Raw genomic sequence first — 23,553 nt, forward strand, 5'->3', positions numbered from 1 at the left:
ACTTCCCAACTTACCTCTCAAACTGGTGGTCGCACCCAGAAGTCCTTTGCCCCCCCTGTCTGCAGTGCTTTTGCAAACCAGAGGTTCTCCATTGAAAACAGGGCACCCGACCTCGAAATAGCACCCTACACCTGGCCGCCCCAGTGCCGCTGAGGGTGCACCTTTTGTGCTACTTTGTTTCCCCATTTGCTCTGACCTAAACCCTAGGAGCTTTGCTCCCACAACCCTGTGGCCTGCTTGCCAGCTGCCAACCAACCGGAGGCCCCCTATCCCTATTGGACAACATTGGGCCTCAACACTCTGCACCCGGCTTCCCTATTGCCACTGAGGGTGAAACAAGAGTAAATCACTGACCCTGGGGGACCCCTGAGTCTAACCCCAGAACCTTAACTCCCACAGTCGATAACTTACCTGTAAACTGATAACCTGTTTTTCCTCCATAGGATAACCATGACAATTTTTTTAAAAAAAGTTTTGAAGTGTGGAGTTTTGCAATCTAAAAATGTCTGTAAAAATCGCATGAATAACCAAAACGTATTTACTTACCTGTTTGTGGGAAATGTCCCAGTGCTGAATCTGGGTGTCCAGCACTGAGTTAGAAAAGTAACGTAAAAAGTAACTTACCGCTAACTTACTGAAAAAGCCTATTTGTTTTGTAACCTACTTCATCCCCTGTAAGTCAAACAAAGTACAATTCCTATTGCATTTTCAAACTGTTCTAGAATCAGCAACTTATTACTGTAAAGTATTTAATGCTTACCTGTGCCAGGCTTGCTTGGTTCTACAAATAAAACAACAGTATATTTTTTATACAAATACAATTGGCCTAGAGTTCAGTTCTTGAGTGTGTGAATTCATTTGCTGACTGAGTGTGTACATCAAATGCTTAACACTGTTCTCTGATAGTGCCTCACTGCTCGACCACTCTACCACAAATAGAGAGTAAGGTTCTATCTAACTTTAACCTCTGCCTACCTCTGGGGTCAACTGGACTCTAAACACACTATACAACATTTTGGTGTAGTATATATAGAGCCAGTTTCCTACAGGTGGGTTCTCACCCCCCTTAACAAATACTCCAATTTCTTACACCTTGTCTGTTGTTTAGTTTACATTCTGTGTTTGCCATTTAAAATGTGCCGCTGTTGCTCTTCAGAAAAGCCCTTTGCAATGTGGGCTTGTGCAGGCCCCTAACCAGAAGTTAATGACAGGCCGGGCCGCATCATAGAGGGAACTGTGATGGGTATGCATGGGACTCCTTAGCATGATGGGCACGTTATCCTGTTATGTCACACCACTGCATGTAAAGGTAGGCTTATGCTCTCGTACATGCTGTTATTCTGCTGCATCCCACTGAATAATTGAATGCAGCGAAATCCACCCATTGTTAAGGATACAAATCTAACAGTGAAAGCCACTCACCCTTAAGAATAGCCAACACTTTTGCAACCCTTTCCATGTATCCATGAACTGTTTATGCTCTTTGTTAACATTTGGTGTAGTCACAAATCCTACATTATACAGTGGCGATTTGTCCTAATGACGACTCCACCACCTTGTGGTTTTGTTCGAGTTGTGCACTTGGTCTAGTATTTTAAACAATTTTACAAATTATGACTCATGCCACAAGTCAAGTATGACAAGCAGCAGTGCATTCTGGAGTGCACTCAGAGTGCCACTGTAGATGTAGATGTAACCTCCAGCTCTAGTAGTCATTCTGTAGACCATTCCTTAATCCTGGTCTGCCTGGCAAGACACCACGTACAATATTTTAGGGGTAACAATATCACTTAAATGTTACAAAGATGCCACTTCATCAAAGGAATTAATCATGAAACTTATTATATGATATGGAGCAATTTGATGCCAAAGAATAAGAGACCCAATATGGACCCAATATGGAGAGTTGGCTTTTTTCTTAATTCTGCTGACTAGAAATCTACATTACTCCCCACGGTTCAATTAACATTGAACCTGCACATTGACTAGCCACTTATTCTGTCCTTGGCACTTTATCGTAAGCTGGAGAAATTGATATGCCGGAATGTGAATTACTGTCTGAGCCAGGAAGGTTGTGATACTGATGACAGCCATTTCAGAAACGTTCATGTGGATCTTACTGACCCCTAAAGCAACAAATGTTGTTGTTCCTAATGATCCTAATTGAACAGGTCACAACACTGACCGATGCTCAGGGCAGAAATGCTGCATACCATGTTAGAGTCTAAGGCCCAAGATGCTCATTCATGCAACTTTCACTAAGATGGTTTTCTTGCTACTCCAGCTACTATGAGCAGCTCCCCTGTGTCCAGAGGGACCTACCTACGCCACTCCCTTGATAAATGTGTCCCAGTGTACAGAAGAAAGTGCTTTATGAACTTATAGTAACACATTCTTGCCCCACCATCGTTCTTCTTCCCGGACACCATAAAATCTCAGGGGTGAGCAAGAGATGGACACGTTTGAAGGACAATGAATGATACACTGACATTCTTCTAATCTCTCTAAAGCTGTTTCCCCAGCCCCATAATGTATCTGGTTTACATTTGCAGTGGGGTAAACTTTTATGAACTTCTGCAACTTTTGCTGGGCTCCCATTCGTAAATGTGTCTCAGAGAATCTCTAATCACCCTGTGCAGTTCTCCTGTAAGATATGATCAAAATGCACACATTGTATTAAATGGCCTCTTTGTAATTGAGGCAGTTGCATATGTTGTCACTATGCATTTATCAAGTGTAGGCCTATGTCAGGAGCAGGGGATCCAATCACTCTGTGCATGTTTATTAGCAGACAGAGTAATGATATTAGATTTAGCCCCAAACTCTCCCTTGAGAATGGTACAAAGGGGTCTCCTTGCCTAGAAAGTAGACGTTTCTTTACTCATTAGATATGCAGCGTTTTAGTCTAGACTGCTGTTATTTGAGTTAGCTTTTGCATGTCCACTCTTACTGGATTTCTGGAGATCTGGGTTAAAAGATACTTTGTCTATACTATATATATATATATATAAAGTAATTCCAGACACTCCGCTAGTCCACCACATAGCTAGAGCCGAGGTTTCTCTTTATAAAGACAACCACTTCAAGTGGCCGTTTGGTGAATGTGGGCCCTTGAATTGGACGAGGCTCTGCTCTTAGTGTAGATCTACACAACCTTGAACCGGTTCATTTTCCAACTTTGTGTCTGGCTCCTTCCACACAATTACATTGGCATAGAGAGGCTATTAGGAGTAAGGATCAGTGGATATATACATGGTACCATGGAGTGCTTCAGAGCATTGCTTAGAATATTTGTATTCACTGATGTTCAGGTCCATACTTCATGCATGACTGACAACCAAATGCCTGCCGTGGCCGAACAATTATTTTGCTTTTTGTTTTAGCATGTTTGTCATGCTCATGCTATGCTGTTTGTATGCTTCCTTCTTAGAGTGGTCTCACTCCTCTACACTTTGCAGCCTATGGAGGAAGTAGGGTGATTCTGCAGGAGCTATTGGAACGAAGACCAGACTGCATCAACCTGTTGAGCTACAAGGTGAGATAATGTGTATCCAAAACAAGGGTTACCCTCTCACACGGAACCAGGGTATGTATCATAGAACAGAAGACAGTGGTTCCTGTGGCCTATGTGTATAATACTAATAACAGGATCGCTCAAGCCTGGGTGAGGAAAAAGAAAAAATACTCACAGCGGGGCCCAACTGGGCACTGTTAGTGAGTAAGGAAGAATGGGATAATGGGTAAAATGAAATATTTTACCCAAACTGCTTTACAAAGACTGTAGTAGTCTCAAAGGTACTCACCCCACGGTGAGGTGGAGGTGAGAGTAGACAGTCCTATACAATAAGGGGTAGCGGTTTTCTTTTTCGTCACCCAGTCTTGAGCCACAAAACTTTCCTGGTGTCTTTCACTGATCACATTGGCTGTTCATTGGCACTATTCAGGTATTTTTCAATCAGGCGCCAACTCAGCCATGTACACATTTTTCTCTTTTTTTCTTTTCTTTTTTCTGTTTTGGCATATCAGTCAATTTTTTCTATCATTGTAATTTCAGGTGTTCCATATTACAAGGTCCTGATGAGACCCCCTATTGTCCTTGGGGTCGACACGTCGTCGACACAAATTACAAATGAACTACCCTCTCATCCATTTACTAGAGGATTGATGTTTCATTTAATATTTTGTATTGTGGTCGTTTGATATATACAGAAACCTTTCTTACCACTCACGAGTACTCCGCCTCTTTTTTAAGGTTCTACTGCACCTGGGACCCGAGCACCTTTTGTTTCACATTTTCTGTTATAAACACCATCAAATTAGTAAAAAGTTTTTTTGGGCAATTTTACTAAGTGTATGACTCTGATTCCTTTTCTGACATTCATTACCCACTATGCCATTGAGCGTTCCAGTTATTAGTATTATACTCATAGGCCATAGGAACCACTGTCTTCTGTTATACAAGGTTATACAAGGTGAGATAAAGCGTTGATGTTCATAGACTAATAACAAAGATGTTAATAAGCGAGAAGTGGAACAAAAGGCTGTTTTCAGGGGAAGGGCTTTATGAAGGGGAGTATCCTCACCCATCGTGATGTCAAGAGGAAAATATGAAAATGAGCGAGATCGGGAGGGAGGATGGCAGAGGAGACACTAATGGTTCAAATGAGACTGACTCGAAGACACCACTGAACCCGGAGTCAGCAGTGAAACTGGAAGTGGGGCTTTAAATGATGGTTTGATGAGTTAGAAATTACTCCTGGACACTGGTATAAAGTTATATGATGAAAGATAGTTTTTAATACACCTGTTTGAGCCAGTGATTATCATCAGGGGTTCTCTTTAACTGTCTCATTCCAAGTGTCTGAACTCTCTGTCTTTCCTCTAGGATGCTGGTTTGCTTCCTTAACTTGCAGCTGTCTCTCAGTAGCTGTCTCTTACTGGGTGTTCGCTTCAGTATCTGGCTCTCTGCTCTTCTGTCTCTTTGTAAGTGTTCTATCTAACTACTTTATTTTTAATATTCTCTTTTTGAATATTGAATTACCTCAACACCATTTTCTTCTTCAAGATCTCTGCAGCTAAACATTTAATGATCTTTATGTAGTGAACATTAAAGCACACCTAGTTATTGCTTCTTTGCACTGTGAGTTCACAGCCGCTACACAGCCTATATGGGACACAACCTTAAAGTCATACCGAAAGATCCCAACTTCATGAGTAGGATGAGCCATTATTGGATAAATGTATCATAACAGTTTTAGATTCTCTGGGTGAGAAGGAGGGGTATCTGCACATAGCTGAAGCAGTCCTTACAGGACTGTAGGAAAATGGATCTTGGTACTCCTCCTCTCTGCTAGCCAGCCTTGGCTTCACAGGAGGAGTAGATCGATACACAAGGGGTTGAATCCAAGGGAGTGCCCTAAACAGACACATTGAAGTCAGTCTTCCAGAGATTGTAAGCTTTCACTTCCTATGTACTGTAGTAATAAAGAAACTGCAACCCTACTATGTAATAACTTCCTCTTTGGGCTAGTCAAAGAGAGTTTGGTTTGTTCTCTGCTCTCATGGAATTACTCATCAACCCACAAATCCCCTCACTCCCTTCTGTCCGAATATTGACGGAGAGTTGCTCAGTAACCTTAAAATAGGTCACTATGACAGGTTTTCACCACAGGTTCTCTCCCTTTGGTCCAAATAGAGGATTTCTGCACCTGGCTATCTGAGAGAGAAACTGTTCAAAAGAGAGGGAAAAGAAAGTTGAATAACGTCCCATTGCCAAATACTGCTGTTGGTGACTGCAGGAGAGGCAGAGCTTAAGATACTTGCCTACTTTGGAGGGCAGAGGAGTGTAAACAAATCTCTAGCCGCTCTGACTTGTAGGCAATCACTAAACCTCTTGTAGCACCATGGATAGCATTGAATTTTACTTTACACGCATTCTGTTTTTTTATGCAGATTGCTCCCTTGTTGCCAGAATTTTGTTGTTGTCATTGTGATTTAAACATTTCGACACCACTTGGTAGTGTTAATTATGTGGGGGTCCATCTTGTAGGGAAAGTATCAGGACACTATGGCTGACTTTGTAAAGCACTATGTTGCTCAGTACCTGTTAGGTAGCTTGTTGGGATTTGTGCCTACATAGCATTTGCTTGGTTTCTGTGTTTTTGTATTGTGGTAGTGGACAGTGAGCTTAAAGGTTAGTCACTTCATTTTGAGTTTAATAGTGAGGTTTACCTATTGCCTGTACTGTTGTATTATGTTTGTGCAACCTCTGATAGAGTAATTGTGTCCTATGGAATGTTATGTAGAAATGCTAGTGTGTTGTATTTTCTAGTGTTTAGTTGTGCTTGAAAAGGATTGGACTGGCAGTGCTATGTCTATGTGGCATTAAAATTGTGCTTGTTATATGACTGTGTTGAATATTCTGAAGTGTGTATTGTGTCTGAGTTTAGTGCGGAAGGGAAGCAGCCCATTACCAAATATGTCTTTTTGTGCTGGTTGATTCTGTGAAAAGATTGCTTTTTTGAGTTATGTGTGTTGAATTGTTTTTGTTTTGTTGTTGTTCAAGCAAACGTTCAGTGTTTTTTCTCATGCCCTGCATTGTCATTGTATTTAGTGCTGTTAGAAGGTAACACACCACCATATTCTTGTAAATTAGCACTGTAACATGGTGGCTAGAAACATTTCTACATGCCTAGCTCAACTTCCGCAACAACCTAGTTGGAAGGTTCCAGAGAGCCATATCAAAGATAGGTTTAATATACACTTGCATCACCCTTTGGTAACTTTGACCTAGCTAAATATGTTGTCTTAGGGAGCGTCAGAGATGGCAAGGATTTAATAATTCATAAAACAAAACAGTTGGTTAAATAAAGAATGCAAAGTCTAAACCATGTTCAAACAACATTAGCAAAGCTAAAATCGCCCTTGAAACCTATTGGCTCTGCCAATGTCTTTTGTTTATAAGTTTCATTTTATATTTCATTATTACTTTATTTCGGCAATTTTTTCCATAAAAGATTTCACAACATTTAACATATAAAAGAAATAATACAGTGTACGTGAATGTTCAAGGCAGTAAAAGCAAGCAAAATGGAGATAACAAAAGTCCAGTTAATACTTAGCGTGCCCACGATTAAGATGCATCCGTCAGTTGGTACTTAACACGCCTAGCAGTTAAAATACAGCCGTCTGATCGACTATGGCAAACAGATATAAAAGGCTTGTGCAAATAGATTTAGATTTAGTCAGTATTTGTTAAAAACCTTTGCTTGTACCACATAGCTGCCAGAAATGTTCCTACAGCGAAGACAGTCGCACTGGATGAGTCTGTTTTAAAAATTCTGTAGGCTTGCATGCAGTGTGTAAAACCTAGGTTTTTACAGAGGGGTATAATCCAACACCTTCTTGACTTATGGTATGCTGGACAAAAAAACAATATGTGCAATCATTTTCCTGCTCGCAGTTACAACCAGGACAGTTTTTTGGAGAAGACGGGCACCATTTGCTCGTAAGAGCTCTAATTGGCAGGGTGCCGTACCTCCATTGTAAATATAATTTTCTAATTAAAATAGGATAGATGTCGTCTAAAACATGCTCAAAACGATAAAATTCTTTAACCATTAAAAATGTTCCAGATAAGGTGCCGATTTGTGGATTCTGTGTAGAGGCAGTTAGTTTGCTTTCATAGTACAACTTTGCCAGAAGCTTGCGTGGGACCCTAGTGCAAGCTGTCTCTGGGTCAGACCACAGTAAAGGAACTCCTAGCTTCCCAAATTCATTTTTCACATATTTAAACCATGGGATTTTCCCCACATTTGGGAGGCTTAGGATTTCCAGAAGCTCCTGCCTGTATTTCAGGAGTTCTGGCGTAGTCCAAAACCTCAGCCAAAATGTTAGTGGTTTAAGACCCAAGTCCTCATCTATTGGTCTTAGGCCCAAATCAAGCCTCAGCGGTAAGAGAGGCGTGCTGGGGGGCAGAGCTAGGAGCTGTCTGAGAAATTTGTTTTCAGTAACAACAATCTCAGATCTACAGGAGTATCCCCAGAGTTCGCCACCGTACGTTACTGCCCCCCTTGCCTGCAGTTTATATATCTCTAGGGGTGGGCCGATCGGTTTAATGGTAGATTTATTTGAAAGCTTGAGAGTGCCCCCCGCTAGTTGGGCCAATTTAAGTTGGGATTTGATTTGGTGTGGGGCCCAAGTCATAGTTTCATTAATGCTCACCCCAAATATTCAAAGATATGGACCCTTTCCAACCTAGTTGTGCCTATGCTCGGGTTTGGACTTGTGATTGCTGGGGGATTAAAAATCATATATTTAGGTTTGAGGGCATTTATCTCTAGTCCCCATTCAACGCAAAATGCCACAAAACCATCCAGCACACGTTGGATACCCATAGGGGATTTAGACAATAACAGAGTATCATCTGCGAACATGATCGCAGGCACCTTGCTGCCAGCAAGCTTGGGGGCATCACTGTTTGGTACCGTGTTCAGATGGGCGATTACCCCGTTGACATAGAGGCAAAACAGGGTCGGTGCCAAGACACAACCCTGTCTCACCCCCCTGTCAACGGGGAATCTAGGCGACAACACGCCATTCTTCCCACATCTGACCTGTGCAAAATTCTCCTTATGGAGCCGCATTATTATATTCAAAAGTTGGGGTGGGATGCACAGCTCTAGAAGCACAGACCATAGTTTTCCCCGCGGGACCAAATCAAAGGCCGCACGCAGGTCCACGAAGACGGTATAAAGGCTTCCACCCTCAATCCTCATGGTTTTCCAAAATAATAGGGTCAGGCGAAAAATTTGATCCGTGGTGGATATATTTTTCCTAAAGCCTGCCTGGTAGGGACTCAAGATTGAATACTCCTCTATCCAGTCCTGAAGGCGGTCTAGAATCAGCCTCGCGAAGATCTTTTGCGGCACATCAATGAGGCTGATAGGCCTGTAGTTGGCTGGGAGCAGAGGGGAGCCCTTCTTGAAGATAAGGACAATCTCTGCTCCTAGCCAAGTACTAGGAACCGCCATTCCCCTCAGGACTGCATTGAATATAGCCATTAAATATGGGGCCCAAACCTTGGGTTCGTGCTTAAAGAGGTCGCCCGGGAGTTTATCCAACCCTGGCGCTTTTCCGGCTGCAAGTTTAGATATTGCAACACAGACCTCCGCCTCAGTGAAGTCGTCCCCATCAACTTGGACAATAGGATTAGGCAACAACCCCCCACGGTCCCCTACTTGTTCGGCATTAACCCCTCCATACAGGGTACGGAAATGATCCTCCCACACATTAGCGGCAATGTTTTCTTCGACTGCCGGTATTGGGTCACCCGACCCCGTGTTCACAATTAACCAAAATTTGCGGGCGTCTCTAGTTTTAAGGGCAGCTGTTAAATTGACCCAACTATCATGATCCCATTCAACCTTGGCACAATGAACTAAACGCTTATATTCAGTTCTCCTGGCTTTTATTAGTGCCTTATTGTTATTTTGCTTCACGGACGATAGTAAGTCTGCCTTCGCCTTTCTACAGGCAGCATTATACCATGTAGCTCTATTACCCCTAGTCGTCCGTTTTGACACATGGGGATTAAACACCTCTGCTAGGGTGCTAGTTAACTTCTGATGTAGGACCCAAAGTTTTTGGTGAATATCAGGGGAGTGATGTTGCGAAATTAAAACACCCACACCTTCAAATACAGGGACAATCCGAGCATAAAGCTCAGCGACTTCCTCGGGGTGTACAACCAAATTATCCTATCTGACTCTGCGTCTGTCATAATTAACAGTATCAACAAAAATGAAAATACTTTACAGCACGAATAATCGGGGAAAATGTGTGTTTTGTAGGTGTGCATGTGTGTGTAGCTATTGCCATTTATTTTCTTCATTTATCGATCTGAAGTGCATTGGTAAGTTTTAAAAAAAAAAATGGAAATGAAGTAGCATGAAAACACATTTAGTTATAATACGGAAGAACCAGCAGCAATTTGCTGCCTGACCATGCAAAAAAAAGCAAGAAAAAAACCAAATTAGGGCCATAGGAGGACAGATGGGTTGGAGTACGACGTAGAGTCAATGGTAGAGCAGGTCAGGGTAGCAGGTGGGGTGGATACAGAGAAAAGATGCACACAAGGGAAGGGAGCCATAAGGACAATGGGGAAGGCACATATTAGAGAGAACAACATGGAGGCAAAGGGTGAAGCACATGATTGAGAGCAACACAGATAGCAGGGTACAGAACCACACAGATGAGAGAGTGCCACATGGAGTGGAGGGGAGAATGGAGAGGACATTGTCTCTTACCACACGCTCTTTGATCGTATACTAGATTACCGATGGCGGGGTGGGAGGGGGGTGGTGGACAGAGGGAGAGGGAGCGTCATCAGCTTCCGTTAAGCACTGGAGATCTACGACACGGTAGACTGGGAACTCAATCCTCTGGGGGGTCTGATTGTTTGGGAGGGGAAGGGAGTTTATTTGGGTTGTTTAGAAAAGCAGAAGAGATTTACTCATTTTCACCTGTTTAACATTAACAGAGCGCTGTGCCATTACCAAATGATTCGACGTAAATGCCGCCCGACCTCCGGGTTGTGGGCTGAATGGCCGTGTATGGATGTTGTTATATTGTCGGTGCATCTATTATGGAACACCGTAAAGGTGCCCAATCTGTAACTGTAATTGATTCCTGCAATAAAAATATATTTAAAAAAAAAAAAGAGTGGAGGGGAGAAGCACATGAGGGAGAAAGCTGGAAAATAAGTTAACTCTAAAAGAGTGCTTAAGAAAAAAGAAAATACATAATTTCCTAGAAGTGAGCAGTGGAATAACACACACAAAGATCTGTGCTCCAGTGGATCAACAAACGCAAGATGTGCACAGCAAGCATTTGAATAAGAAGCAAACAAATGAGTGAAAATAAAGCCAAGCAAAAGTAATCAATTGGTGGGCTTTAAACCCAATGTAAATTCTTGGTAAGCTGACAATTGGGCTTTTGCTCAACCTAAAAATTAGCTGTCTACCACAAAAAGTGTGAAGATGGTTAATAAAGAGGAAGGCGGTGTTATCATGGAAATCTGTGAAAACCAATGTGATTTAATGGGAAATGGTTCATTAGAAAATATCGCTTTCTAAGGGTCTTTTTTGTGAGACCCGGCATGCGGTTTGATTGTACTTGGTAGTATTTTCCCCAGTGAACAAAGTTGCCTTTGGGCTTAGACAAAATGTCTGTTTGTTTCAAGACTGTTGCTAGTCTGTGAAGGTGAATGTGTGCCTGCATACAAAAATACTGGATTGAAACACTTTCAAGGCCAGTTGTCTCACCTTCAGGTGCTAGAGCTTCATCCATGACCGGTGAATAGCCTTTTGAAGTTTTTGTTGAACAAGGGTTTCAGGAGTTTCATATTGAGATCTGTTTGATAGCACCTTTTTCCCAGGCTCCTGTCAGGATTTCAGCCACAACTACTGTCCTAGATTGAGACCGACACATAAGGTGACTGTGAACAATGGAAGTAATGAGTTTGAAAATGGTTAGAATAGTAGATAGGAACTATTGCTGCTATTTTGTACCTAAATGTCTGCACTTTCCAGAGAGCAAATTTTGCATCCATGCCATTGCATCTACAGTCAGGAAACTGTACCAAATAAAAAGTGAAACTGCTCGTAACCTCTGGACATGTTTTTGTGTAGTCTTACAAGAGTAACAGCAGCCACCATCTTGGATTGAGGTACTTAGAGTGTGACTTCAATGTGGCTCCTTGCTTCTGAAATGGACTGGTTGAGCATCCTCGGAGCCATGTTTGAAGTTAGTTTTATGCTGTGGGTCATTAAACTTCTCTGGTATTTAAGTAGTTATTGCAATTCTGCAATTTCAGTTACATAGAGGGTTTTATGTTTTTCATTGAAATTGGGAACTGCTATGTGAGGCCGTTGCTTGTCGGTTGTGCATTCAACAACTGATTTTCTTGAACTATTTGTGGAACCTTTACTGAAAACAAATATATAATATCTATGCAATTCTGTTACACTCTGAGATTAGAGATATATATATCCCACATCGCGATATATGTATAAGAATAGTTATGAGCTACATTTATTTGGTGCTGAATGGCTTACTTATCTTCCTTCTAATAGTTTAGAATGTATATCTGACAGAGGGCATACGTGGCTGAAAAGGGAGGCTAACAACATTCAGGTATATAACACATGAATAATAAGCTAATGTTGAGCCCTATAACTGTCATTACACAAATAATGTTTTTTGTTATTTAAATTACAATAACCGGTCACCCTTAAAGTGAGGCTCACACGAACCAACATAGATGTTCACAGAAGCAACTTTTACTCCGCCCATTTCTACTTTCCTCCTCAGGTTCTACTTGCTTTCTTGTTTTCCTTTGGATATCTGTTGATAATAGGAGGGAAAAATGGGGCAAAAATGTAAGCCCTGGCATTCCCTCAGTGTTTGTGAGCCGATCATGTCAGTTTGAGAAGCTCACAATAAGTTATCTGCCTGAATGCCATGAATACATCTATTTTCTCCCTAGGTGATATTGGACTTGCAATAGCCTCACTACAATAATACATTCACAGAAAATGTGGGGCTCCATCAACAAGCTGTAAATATGTTTCACAGGATAGATAGAATGCATAATTTCCATATGCCACGTCCTAGTTCTTCTTCCAATCCTTTTCCAGGAGTGATGAAAATCACCTATATATGTCCTATATAGTGTCCCATGGGGTTGTTAACGTGGCGTGCAGTGGGTGGAGGTTGGGGGTTGGTTAATGTGACATGAATAATGTTGTACTTTTTGTGTTACTTTTTATATTAAATGCCAATAAAAATGTATACCAAATAAAAAAGAAAATTATGTAAGCTACATCAGTTTCTAACCCAGTAAGTCCTCAGGTGGTAATACTATTTCCACAGAGCATCCTCCCCTCTCAATGACAACAAAAATAGATGCAGGTGATTCATAAAAATTGGGAATTTGAATTAACCAATATAGTATGCATTTTCTATGCCAACCTTTGGCGTTTCCTACACCTGAGTACAAAGTTGCATTTATGCTTTCATATTTTATCGGAGTGTTACTCCATAGTCCATGCCATTGGTTGAACAACATTCTCATGTAGTATATTACATAGATGATTTTAAAGCAGAGGTACATCTTATTTTTGGTAGATGAACCATGTCATAGTCTGTTAATAAAAAAAAAAGTTTGAGAGAGGGGAAAAAATAATTATTAACATATTTGACTCAATTTCAGCGATTGATTTTAGACTCTACTTGGCCTTCGGAAAAGGGGACAGCATTGTTTTGTGGGGTTTTAAATGATGACCTGAAATACCTGTTTGCTCACATTACCAGTAGGCCTTCTGATTGTGATGACCTGATTGATCTATTATTACAGTTGGATACAAGCCTAACAGAAAGGTACAGAGAAAAATACATGGAGATTTTCAGACTAGACTTTGAGAGAAAAGTAGAGTTAAAAATAAGAGGGATAGGAATAGACAGTCGTCTGCAGTGGTATTATAGGTCCCCCTATTACCAAATAAGAAAGACCCAAATAACCTGTTGTGTATCTGAAAAACACTTAATTAAAATGAGACCACAACACAAAAGAAACAATTTAGCAAGTTAGGGCAGTCAGTGGTGTTCCATTAACTTCAGGTCCTATCACACACAGTAAATTATGTCACGATTAATGTGTTCCTCTACTAACAGTGGATTGATCATTTTTAATTCAATTAATGTGCCGGAGTTCCCTACTGATTTTAGGAGCTTCTTGGTTAACTAAAGGCAATCCAGCTATCGAATGCAACCAATGGAGCTATTTTGTTCAGTTCACCATTATGTCAGACAGACTGTTGCTCCAAGAAATTAATATTATTTGGTGAGTGACATGTTCTGGTTACCTATTTAGTAACAGAAACAGTTCTTATCAAAGAAGATACTGAGACAACACCAGCTTTAATAGACATGTCATCTTCTGAATATCACAACTTATTGGGCATCATCATTTTCCCTCAAGTTCTTCAAATGGATCACAGAAAAGTGCAATCTGGTGTAAGTTGGCTAACCCCACAAGATGTTAGTAAAATATGAAGTTTTTTAGGATTCCTAAGTTCTGGCATCCGTTTATACCAAATGTTTGATACACTTTCCATAACACAGCTCTAAAAGAAAGGAATGACATTTCAATGGTCAACTGAAGCTGAAGATGCTATTAATGTGAAGGAATAGAAATAACATATATATTTACAAGAATTTGTTTCACTGAAGAAAACGGAGGTTAAAGTTACATTATAGTTAGGTTAGGTTCTAAGACGTTAATATAAGTTTGAAATTCTCCTTAAAAACAAACATTTCTATCATAGTTAGATGATGGAATGAGACATACGCTAATATTTTTTTTTAAATTCTTTTTTATTAAGTAATAAAACAAGCACAGTCAGTAAGTTACATTCAGCTTGGGTCCGTTGACATAAGCTAATATTTAAAGGTCCCAAAACACACTGAACTATACCAGTTTTAGTTTAGTCAAAACAGCTGTTTCTTCTGCCCTAGCGTGCACTAGTGAGTAAAACTAGAATACCCACTTAAGGTGAGCAGTCACATTTTGGGGTATTTACAGTTTGCATTGCCCCTGTCTTTATAGCATCCCATCCCAACTCATCCTACGCATGCTTCAATGTCTGATGTACCAGAATCCTGACATTTTGGAGATAATCATAGAGTACATACAGAAAGGAAGAATAGGACAAATGAATAAGATATATCCTATATTAATGAGTGTTTTAGCAATTGTGACTCTAGGTATTATACGAGCCACCTAATGCAACATGAACAGGACATTTGGGAATAGTAAAAGCAACAAAGTTAGTTAAAATATTTTTGTGGGAAGTCTTGAACAAAGCCATAAATTAATTTGTATCCATATATGATTTCTGTCTTTGAGCTAAAAGTTTTCATACAACGTCTATGAGACTACTTCAGCTCATAGAAACTGAAGATCTGTTTATCACCTGCCTACCATCCTCAAACTGGTGTTCAAACAGAGAAGGGTAATCTAGAATTAGAAACCTGTCTGCAGTTTTTATTAGATGATCCAAACCCTTGCTTACAACATTTATGGCTGTCCGAGTTCTTTTTTAATAATTCTATACATACTTTCACAATTCTGGGGAAGTATATATAACATTTTACGACTCCAATTTTTTAGTCTTCAAGGATACAGTCTTCGTTTTCTTCCTGACATGATGATACACTTCAAAAAGATATCGAACGATATTAAGAGCAAGCTGACAAGAAGAGTTACTCGAAGTGTCATATTGGAGACGTAGTTTGGTTATCAACTAAATACCTACGACAACATGTAAATTGCAAATGTCAGCCAAGTTTATTTGGTTCTTTTACTAACATAAAAGGTATTAGTCCAGTGGCTGCGAAGATAGCACTTAGAAGTTTTATGAAAATTCTGTATTTAATGTATCTCTTGTGGAAGCTGTCCTAGCTGATACCCGATTGCAGCACCCACCTACTGGTTAAAACCTCTGATAATAAGTATGAGATCACATTTATTTTTAGATTCTTGCTATGTTGGGGGAGGGCAGTTGCAGTATATAATGTACTAGAAGGGATATGTACCATTTTGATTAAATATTTTCATACAAATAATTTTGGAAAACGCAGAACTGGGGCAGGGCCTGGGGGTGTGGGGAAATGTGAGGGTTTCAACCCACAACTACAGTCCTAGATTGACTGTTGGTAAAACTTGTCTGATAACAATTAAAGTAAAGGAGTTTTGTTTTAAAATTGTAGAACTTAAGAAAGGACTTGAGCTTATTGTTGCTTATCTTAACTTCTGCTCATCTTGTGTACCGAATTTCGGATCCACGTATCACCTCTACAGTTGGCGAGATTGTGCCAAAAAAGAAAGTGAAACTTTGTCGAGAGACATGTTATTGTGTAGTCTTGTAATAGTCCTAATGGCAGCTGTCATCTTAGATAAGGTATTTTGGATGCAACTTCAGCGTGACTCCTCAGTTCTCAAACAGACGGCTGATTATGCTTCAGAGCGGCTTCAGAAGTTATTTTCATGTTGGGATTGATGGGACTTCTTTGGAAATTAAGAAGACATTGACATTTTGCTATTTCAGTGAGAGAGAGGGTCTTATTTCTTCACTGAGATGGAAAAGGTTATGGGAATTGCACGATTGCCTATAACATCTTGCCCTTACTTGGACTATTTATAGAACATACTCTAAAAAACAAACTAGTCTGAACTTTCCAGCAGTGCCCAAAAATTATTTAAAAAAATAAATAAATCTGGCTTTCGCTGAGTAAGATTTTTCTTCCATCTGCAATTTCTGTACCTAAGTACCGAGCAATCTGTTTTGCTATGAAGAGAATTTGGCTGGACTGGAGACTAGGCCCCCGTGATCTGAAAAATATTTTTTAAAAGGGCACATAGGGGCCCTGTAGAGACACCATGACATCATGACACCAAGGCACTTGTAAGGGGGACTAGCAGGGACCCCCCCCCCTCCACAGCGGAAGCTGCTGCACAAGTGTCCAACCCCATGGTACTGCAGTACCATGCAAGCTTCCTCGAGGAAGCCTACATGGTACAGTGGTACTGTGGGTTGAAAGGTTGCATGTTGGGTAATGCAGGTATACCTACCACTGTACCTGGAAAAAAATATTTTTTTTAAAATGGGATGCAATTGCTGTTCGGGTGCTTGTGGGGGACTGAGTGCAGAACCTGGTCAGAGGCCAGACCCTGCCATCAATCCCCAGGTGGACACAGCCAAGGTTGTTGGCTGTAAGCTGCCTAAGGGGATAGAGTGTATGCTCAAGCTTAAATATGATTAAAAGAAACAGACATTAACTGAAAAAAATCAAAGGTTAAAGGGCTATTATAGTTGGGTATGATAATGAGATGTTAGCGGAAATTTTTTAAATCCCAGACATTCACTAAAATAAAAAGTTTAAAGTGACATTATAGTTAAGTGTTGAAATGAGATAAAAGCTAATGTTTAAAAAACATACACAAATGAAATTTAAAGGTAATTACTAACCTAACTATAGCTTACTTCCTGCCCTTTCTGCATGCACTGCTTATGACTACGAATATTACATCATTCATGGCATGTTGAAATACATTATTGCGGCCTCTCAAATGACATCATTCATGGCCTCATTCATGAAATCATCCATTCATTGTGGCAGCGTCTGTGGACTTGAATTAATTCAACGAGCTGCACCTATATCCAATCAAGTAGTAAGAGACACAGTCTTTAACCACATGCTGGACACATAGCATATTTGTCAAGTCACCCACATTTGGTAGATGTTACCCTCTCTTTACAGGTATTCACCCAATTAAGAAACAAAATGTCTCCATACATTTTAATAGGGCCATCCCATTTTCAAACATTGAATACACTTGTGAGAGGCTGGCCTGGCATATGATGTCCACTAATGGAAGTGGGCACCTTGCATCAGTCCAGACAACCCTTATGGTGATTTAAGAGGTCTTAGACCACCTTAGAAAGATCTCTAAGTGGTAGCTGTGGAGAGGAGCCTTCAGGCTTTGTCCAGAAGGAGTGTAAAGCAGCTTGTTTTACCAGAATGCAATCTTATAGTAAAGATTAAGTGAAAAGAGCCACACCAAGTATTAAAAAAATGTGTATTTTCATATAATACTCTCTAGAATATTTAAATATTTCCAACACTGAGATAAACACAATACTTTAGCAAAGAAACACAGTAAATAGCATAAAATACACTGTGGCCCCGGGGGGAGCAAACCATGTACTAAGAAAGTGGTATAAGAACCATAACTCGAGTCAGGATGATGTCAAGGGGACGTACAATCTTTGGGGACCCACAGAACCACCCAAGGTAAGTAGATAGGGACCCCACGGAGAGTATGTGCAGTGTGAGTACACAACTGCATGCTCCGTACAATTCAATGTGCAAGTCACGGTTGGATTTTTAAAGATATGGGGCCCTTCCCAATGGACTCTGAAAAAAACCCTTGGGAGTTAGAATGTTGGAGAGCCACCACACCCAGTATCCACGTTACTTACACCAGGGAAGCCGGGTGCATACGTGTGAAGTGGTGTAGGAAACTGCAGTCAAACCCAATGGAGGACTTCAGGAACGTGTCGCTGCTGGAAGAGGAGAAAGTGTCCGTGGGAATCCCAACGTTGATTCTAGAAGAGTAGTACGTGAAAGCTGAGGGGACAGAGTCTATGTCACTCGGGAGTGACAAGAAGACTTGGAAGACGAATACTCTCTAATGTCCGGTGCTTCGGGAACAATGATGGTGACCTTGACTCTGCTCTGTGAGGACCAGGCAACGCTGAGCAAGACCAGGACCCGGATACGAGCTGTCCAACGAAGGATGTTGAATGCTGAGGGGTCGGTGTCCAGCGGGAGCACCCTCATGCCTTGGCAAAGGCAACCCACGCAGGAAGTCAAGAAGGTGCACAGTGGGGACCAGCAAGATCTAGGAGACTCACCACAAGCAGGGGAGTCAGGGTAGGTCCCAAGCAATGCCCAAGGAAAACAAAGGTGACCCTCAATGGACCCATAGTCCAGAGGCTGAGCAGTTGCAAGAGGACCTCGAGCAGCTCACCAAAAGGAGCAGGGCGATGTGACTGAAGATCTTGGTGGAAAAAGTTGCTGGAGGTTGGGGCTACTTGTACTCTAGCCCAATGCACTTGTCGCCAAGTTGCCAACTAGCATTTGCACTTGGAAAAGTATGCTGTGCACAGGGGCTCGGTTAATACAGCCCCCACGAGGGATTCTGGCCTCAAACTTGGTGAGAGGACAGCTCAGGCCTCATGAGACATAGGTAACCTCAACCTGTGTTGTTGAACCCTTCAGAGTCCGCAGGAGCTTGGATCAGCAGACCGGTCAGCAGTGTTGCGGTGCCTGCGAATGCAGGGAATTGACTCCTTCACTTCAAGGGAGATCCCTTCAAGTGTCTTTGATGCTCCACAGGTCCTGCATGGATTCTGTATGGTGCACAGGCACAGACAATGCAGTAGTCTGAAAGGTAGACGAAGTCGGGTTCAAACAAAATCCAGCGAAGTCCAGAGTGCCCAGATGGTAGAAGTGCAGTGGTTTCAGTTCTGAATCTTATCCCACAATGAATCTAGGGACCTAAACTCAGGTAAGCCCTTAAGTACCCTAGGGAAAGGGTTGTGAAGATTCAGGGGACCCTCCTAGGGTAGGGTCTGGACTGGAGGGAGGTTACTCCCAAGGCCTTTGTCCAGTTTCGTACCAGAGCGGGAGCCATCGGCTCCCTGAACTGGTTTGAACTGAACTATGCACAGGGACATCAAATGTGCCCCTCATGCAGGCTTTTAGGTGCTGGCTAGCGCACCCACCCAATCCCAAAACACTATATCCTGTCTGGGTGGTGGTCACACCTCCCTGTGATAGGATGCCTATTGTTCCACCTTCCTCTGCTCGAGCTGGTCTCAGCAGCAGGAGGGCAGAAATGTGTCTCCAGTCGGCAGCAACCATTTTGTGCTGTCCGGGACTAGAAGGTTGGCACCGGTTACACTGAGAGTCTAACGGAGGGCTCTTCCAGTGCTTGGAATCATACTCCCACACTGTTTACGGTGTGGGGGTATGATTCCAACAGACTTTGATAGAAAAAGCAGACATTTTAGGTGGGGAAATTTAGAGTGTCGCTGATGTTGAGCGTGTTCTATACTGGAGCTTTTTTCCACCTAAACTTGAGAACTACCCAGAGTTTTCTGCTTCTTTTTTTGCATAATTTATGCGTCACTCTGCCTGAAAGGGTATTGTTTTGACTTATTCTGGGTGCTCCCTTGTGTCTGGCCAAAGCTATACATCTCCGAGAGCAAAACATGTGTATGGGGCTACTTTTATTCATTTCAGGTTGGCTTGCATTTAAGCAGTAACTGCGATTTAACACAATATATTAGAATTAATATGTTTTTTTTATGTGCCTCAATATGTTGTTATACATACATCATATAACTTGGTGGTTTTCAAATGTGGGAAGACAGTAGACACACAAGAAAAAACTTTCGTTTTGTCAAAAGTCTGTCTCCTAGCTCCATTACCATGTGACTGTACCATGTGATTAGGGCGGGGATTTAGCAGCACTTAAAAATGTCCAATATACATACAGTCTCTATGTGATTAAGGGCTTGTGAGTCCGAAACGCGTCATCTGCAGTAGCCTGGATGTAATGGTTTAATAAAACATCTTGCCTGGATTAAGTGGTCCGTTTCTCCTTCTTCGCCGCTGCAGTGGAAGTAGCAGGAGTTGCAGTTTGTGATATATATATATATATATATATATATATATATATAATTGCCACTCCTATGTGCATTCGCGCACGTCAAGATATATATATATATATACAAATTAATATATATATATTTGTTTACACTGACCACCATACGTGTTCATAGAACCATCAGCAACCTTTTCTCTTCCTATTTCCCCTTTGCCCCTTGGGTTCTATTTATCCTCTTGTTTTCTCTTGTAGATCTATGGATAGTAGGAGGGAGATAGGGTAATCATATTAATGTCATTCCTGCTATGAATTATTTGTGACCAGGGTAATCATATTAATGTTATTCCTGCTATGAATTATTTGTGACCGCTCCACACCTACCAGACCATAAGAATTTGTGGCACTTGGGTCTCCACAATACCCAAGCACAGCTTTGTAGAAGGCAAGAGTATACGGCTATCCCTTCAGATAGATCAAGAATCAGGGCTTCCCCAGCTCTTGCAGGTATGTTTTGTTCAGTGAAGAGCATTGGTACAGGGAGAGGAAATTCTTGCTTTCTTTCGTCCATGGAATATAACCTTTCTTCTTGGTCCAAAACTACTAGAAATCATTAAAGTGGCATACTAGGAAAAGTACTAATCATTGTGGGGCAATATTTAAGTCATCAAGAAGCCAATCCTAGTCATTCCTCAACCAGATGTATCCCTCCTCAATGTAAGGTTGTCCCAAGTCTTGTGAGATTTGGTTTATCGCAAGTAAGTTCACACGTCACACTTCCATCCACTTTAGAAATGTTCTTATTTCCTGTCAGGAACTCACTTACACTGTCACTCTCAATCTCCCGCTCTGTGTTTTTCTTTCCTCAAATGACACAGTCATCAACAGGAACTTAAAGCCAATAATATGCTTGTACATGTTTTTAACAGTATCTGCTATTGTTCATCCAGGGTTTCTCTCTTCTGCATGAAGCAGTCCGTGGAAGAGTTGTGGAGGCCGTGAAATTCCTGTTGGAAAAAGGTGCCAATCCAAACTTAAAAGATCAGGTAAGATTTCTTTTGGAAGGCTGGCAAACCTGGTAGAATCTGCTCTATAGATTGACACACATGGTAAAAACAAAAAAGACTACAGGCTAGCCTGTTTCTCCCATTTGCTTGCATGTTACAGAACCTGGAGATCCCACTTAGACTTGTATTCTTACTGGGGCAGAATCTCAAGTGGCAATTGTCCTGTTGGTAAATACTCTACTACTTGCTGTATTTACCAGGTGTTAAATTGCATTCTGAGTTTTGGATCTCGAAATGGGCTAACTAGCTGTTAAAGCATTTTGCCTCGTTGTGAAATACCCAAACTAAGATATTCAATTTGCCTACATGATTCGAGCCAGGTTTTACCTGCAGAAAATTGTGTAGGGAAAACGTCTGCTCCTGTTTGGGCCTCAGTAATAGTCCTGGTTCAAATAAAAGCTTGCATTTGCAGCTGCATGATGATTAGCACAGGACTTGAGACAAGCAATTTACCCTTCAGCTTTGTGCTTCGGTTGTTTTAGCTCCCCGGAACATCTTGGCTTTAAGATAGCTCACCAAGTTGAGTTACAGATTTCAATGCCTTAGGGGTGTTTCGGTCTTTTATACTTCTGAGGTAAATAATATGAATATCAATGCATGTTGTGTAAGCATCATTGTAAATAAAACATTCAATGTCAAGTGTTTTGGTTGAAAACTGTAAAGAAATAGCGGAATATTACATTATTACTGCGTGAATTTTAAAGTGTGCTTTAACATCGTGATTCGCCATGAGTCGCAAAGTGTATTTTGTGAGTTGAAAAGACCATTCTGAGTCCCAATGTACACTTTGTCCATTACAGCTCACAGTTTTCGGGTTACAAAACCTGTGACTTTGCAAATTCCAGGCTTTTGCAACTACAAAATCAATTTGTACATCTGGCCCTATGTATTTTCTGGTGCAAGACGGAGAGAGAGAAAGAGCAAGAGAGAGAGAGTGAGTTCAAGGGAGCAGTTTGAAGCTGCCTATCTTTGCATAGAGTCGATTTAAGAACTGATATGGAACAGACGAACAGCCACCCCTCCCCTATAGACACATTGACAATCTTCCCTTTCTGTGACCCTCATCTGCAACTGAAATATTGCTATTTTACTGCTGCTACACACTTTGTTCTTAAAAAAATATAGTATAAGTGGTCCATAATCTTTTTTGGTTTTTATCTTTCACCTCCAGATTTCTCTTCCAATCTCTCTGTAATGGTCCTCTCATATCCCCTCTTCAACCATTTATTAAGTTTTAGTAGCAACTTTGAAGCAGCCTTAGAGTGTTCATGATCAGTGTACAAGCAATCAACACAACTTGAGGTATTTTATTAGGAATTCAAATGTATGTGTATCTCCTTCCCAGGATGGACTCACTCCACTGCACATGGCTGTGTCTCAGGGATCACAACTCATCTGTCGACACTTGATAGCTCATGGAGCTGATGTAAAGATGAGGAACAAGGTGAGTCTTTTCACTGGCCCAGCCTGACACTAAGATGACACTAAGAAGTAGGTAGTGGATGTGTGGGAGGAGAGCTTCTGTGGGTCATATGGAATCATAAGGGCTAGACAAGAGTGAATCCCTTATGATGTACAAAGTTCAAAAGTCCTAAAATGTGTTTCTAGCAGATTTCCAGTATTCTGTATCCCTATCACCATCCACTTGACCTGTTGAGGAGTGAAGAGGATCAATCCTGTTTCAAGGCGTATGAACATATATAGGTTTTACTGCCATCAAATGTAATAGTCTTACATGCCTTGCAAACATCTGACTGTGTGGTAGATTATCTTTGAACATTAATAGACTCTAGTGGTAGAAATGTATTGAATATCTGCCTGCACTTAAATCCATTGTAAAGGTAGGTAATATTAGGCCAGGTATCATAAGACTGATTTGCAGGCAGGTTGGCAGTGCAAAGTGTTCACTGAGGAAAACAAATATGCTACTGTGCTGAACCAATGCATGGGAAGCTCTGGACCCCAGTGGCCCTGTGCTATCTGTGTGCCACTGCACTGTAGCAGTGCCCTGGATCCCCTGGACTCCAGGTCCCAATTGTTTTTGCCAGTGTACTTTGTCAGTGAAGAAAACCTTTGGAACCCATGACCTGCCTATCACTGCACAGTACCTGTGCTTTAGAACATTTGGACCCCTGTGCTGTTTGCTACTACACAGTGACTGGGTATAGGATCATTTAGGCCCCATGTTGT

General features: G+C 41.3%; 1 protein-coding gene across 3 annotated transcripts in view; it reads left to right on the forward strand.

Moving 5' to 3' along the window:
* Nucleotides 1-23,553, forward strand: part of LOC144820313 (putative serine/threonine-protein kinase pats1) — a 299,277-nt gene that overhangs the window by 71,808 nt on the left and 203,916 nt on the right. For all 3 annotated transcript variants that reach the window (XM_078677888.1, XM_078677895.1, XM_078677890.1), the window contains 3 exons: nucleotides 3,431-3,535; nucleotides 21,247-21,342; nucleotides 22,709-22,807. In XM_078677888.1, coding sequence (XP_078534014.1) covers nucleotides 3,431-3,535; nucleotides 21,247-21,342; nucleotides 22,709-22,807 — 300 coding nt within the window. The remainder of the gene's footprint in view (nucleotides 1-3,430; nucleotides 3,536-21,246; nucleotides 21,343-22,708; nucleotides 22,808-23,553) is intronic.

This window comes from Lissotriton helveticus, chromosome 1_1 (assembly GCF_964261635.1).
Source record: "Lissotriton helveticus chromosome 1_1, aLisHel1.1, whole genome shotgun sequence".
Taxonomy (NCBI): Eukaryota; Metazoa; Chordata; class Amphibia; order Caudata; family Salamandridae; genus Lissotriton; species Lissotriton helveticus.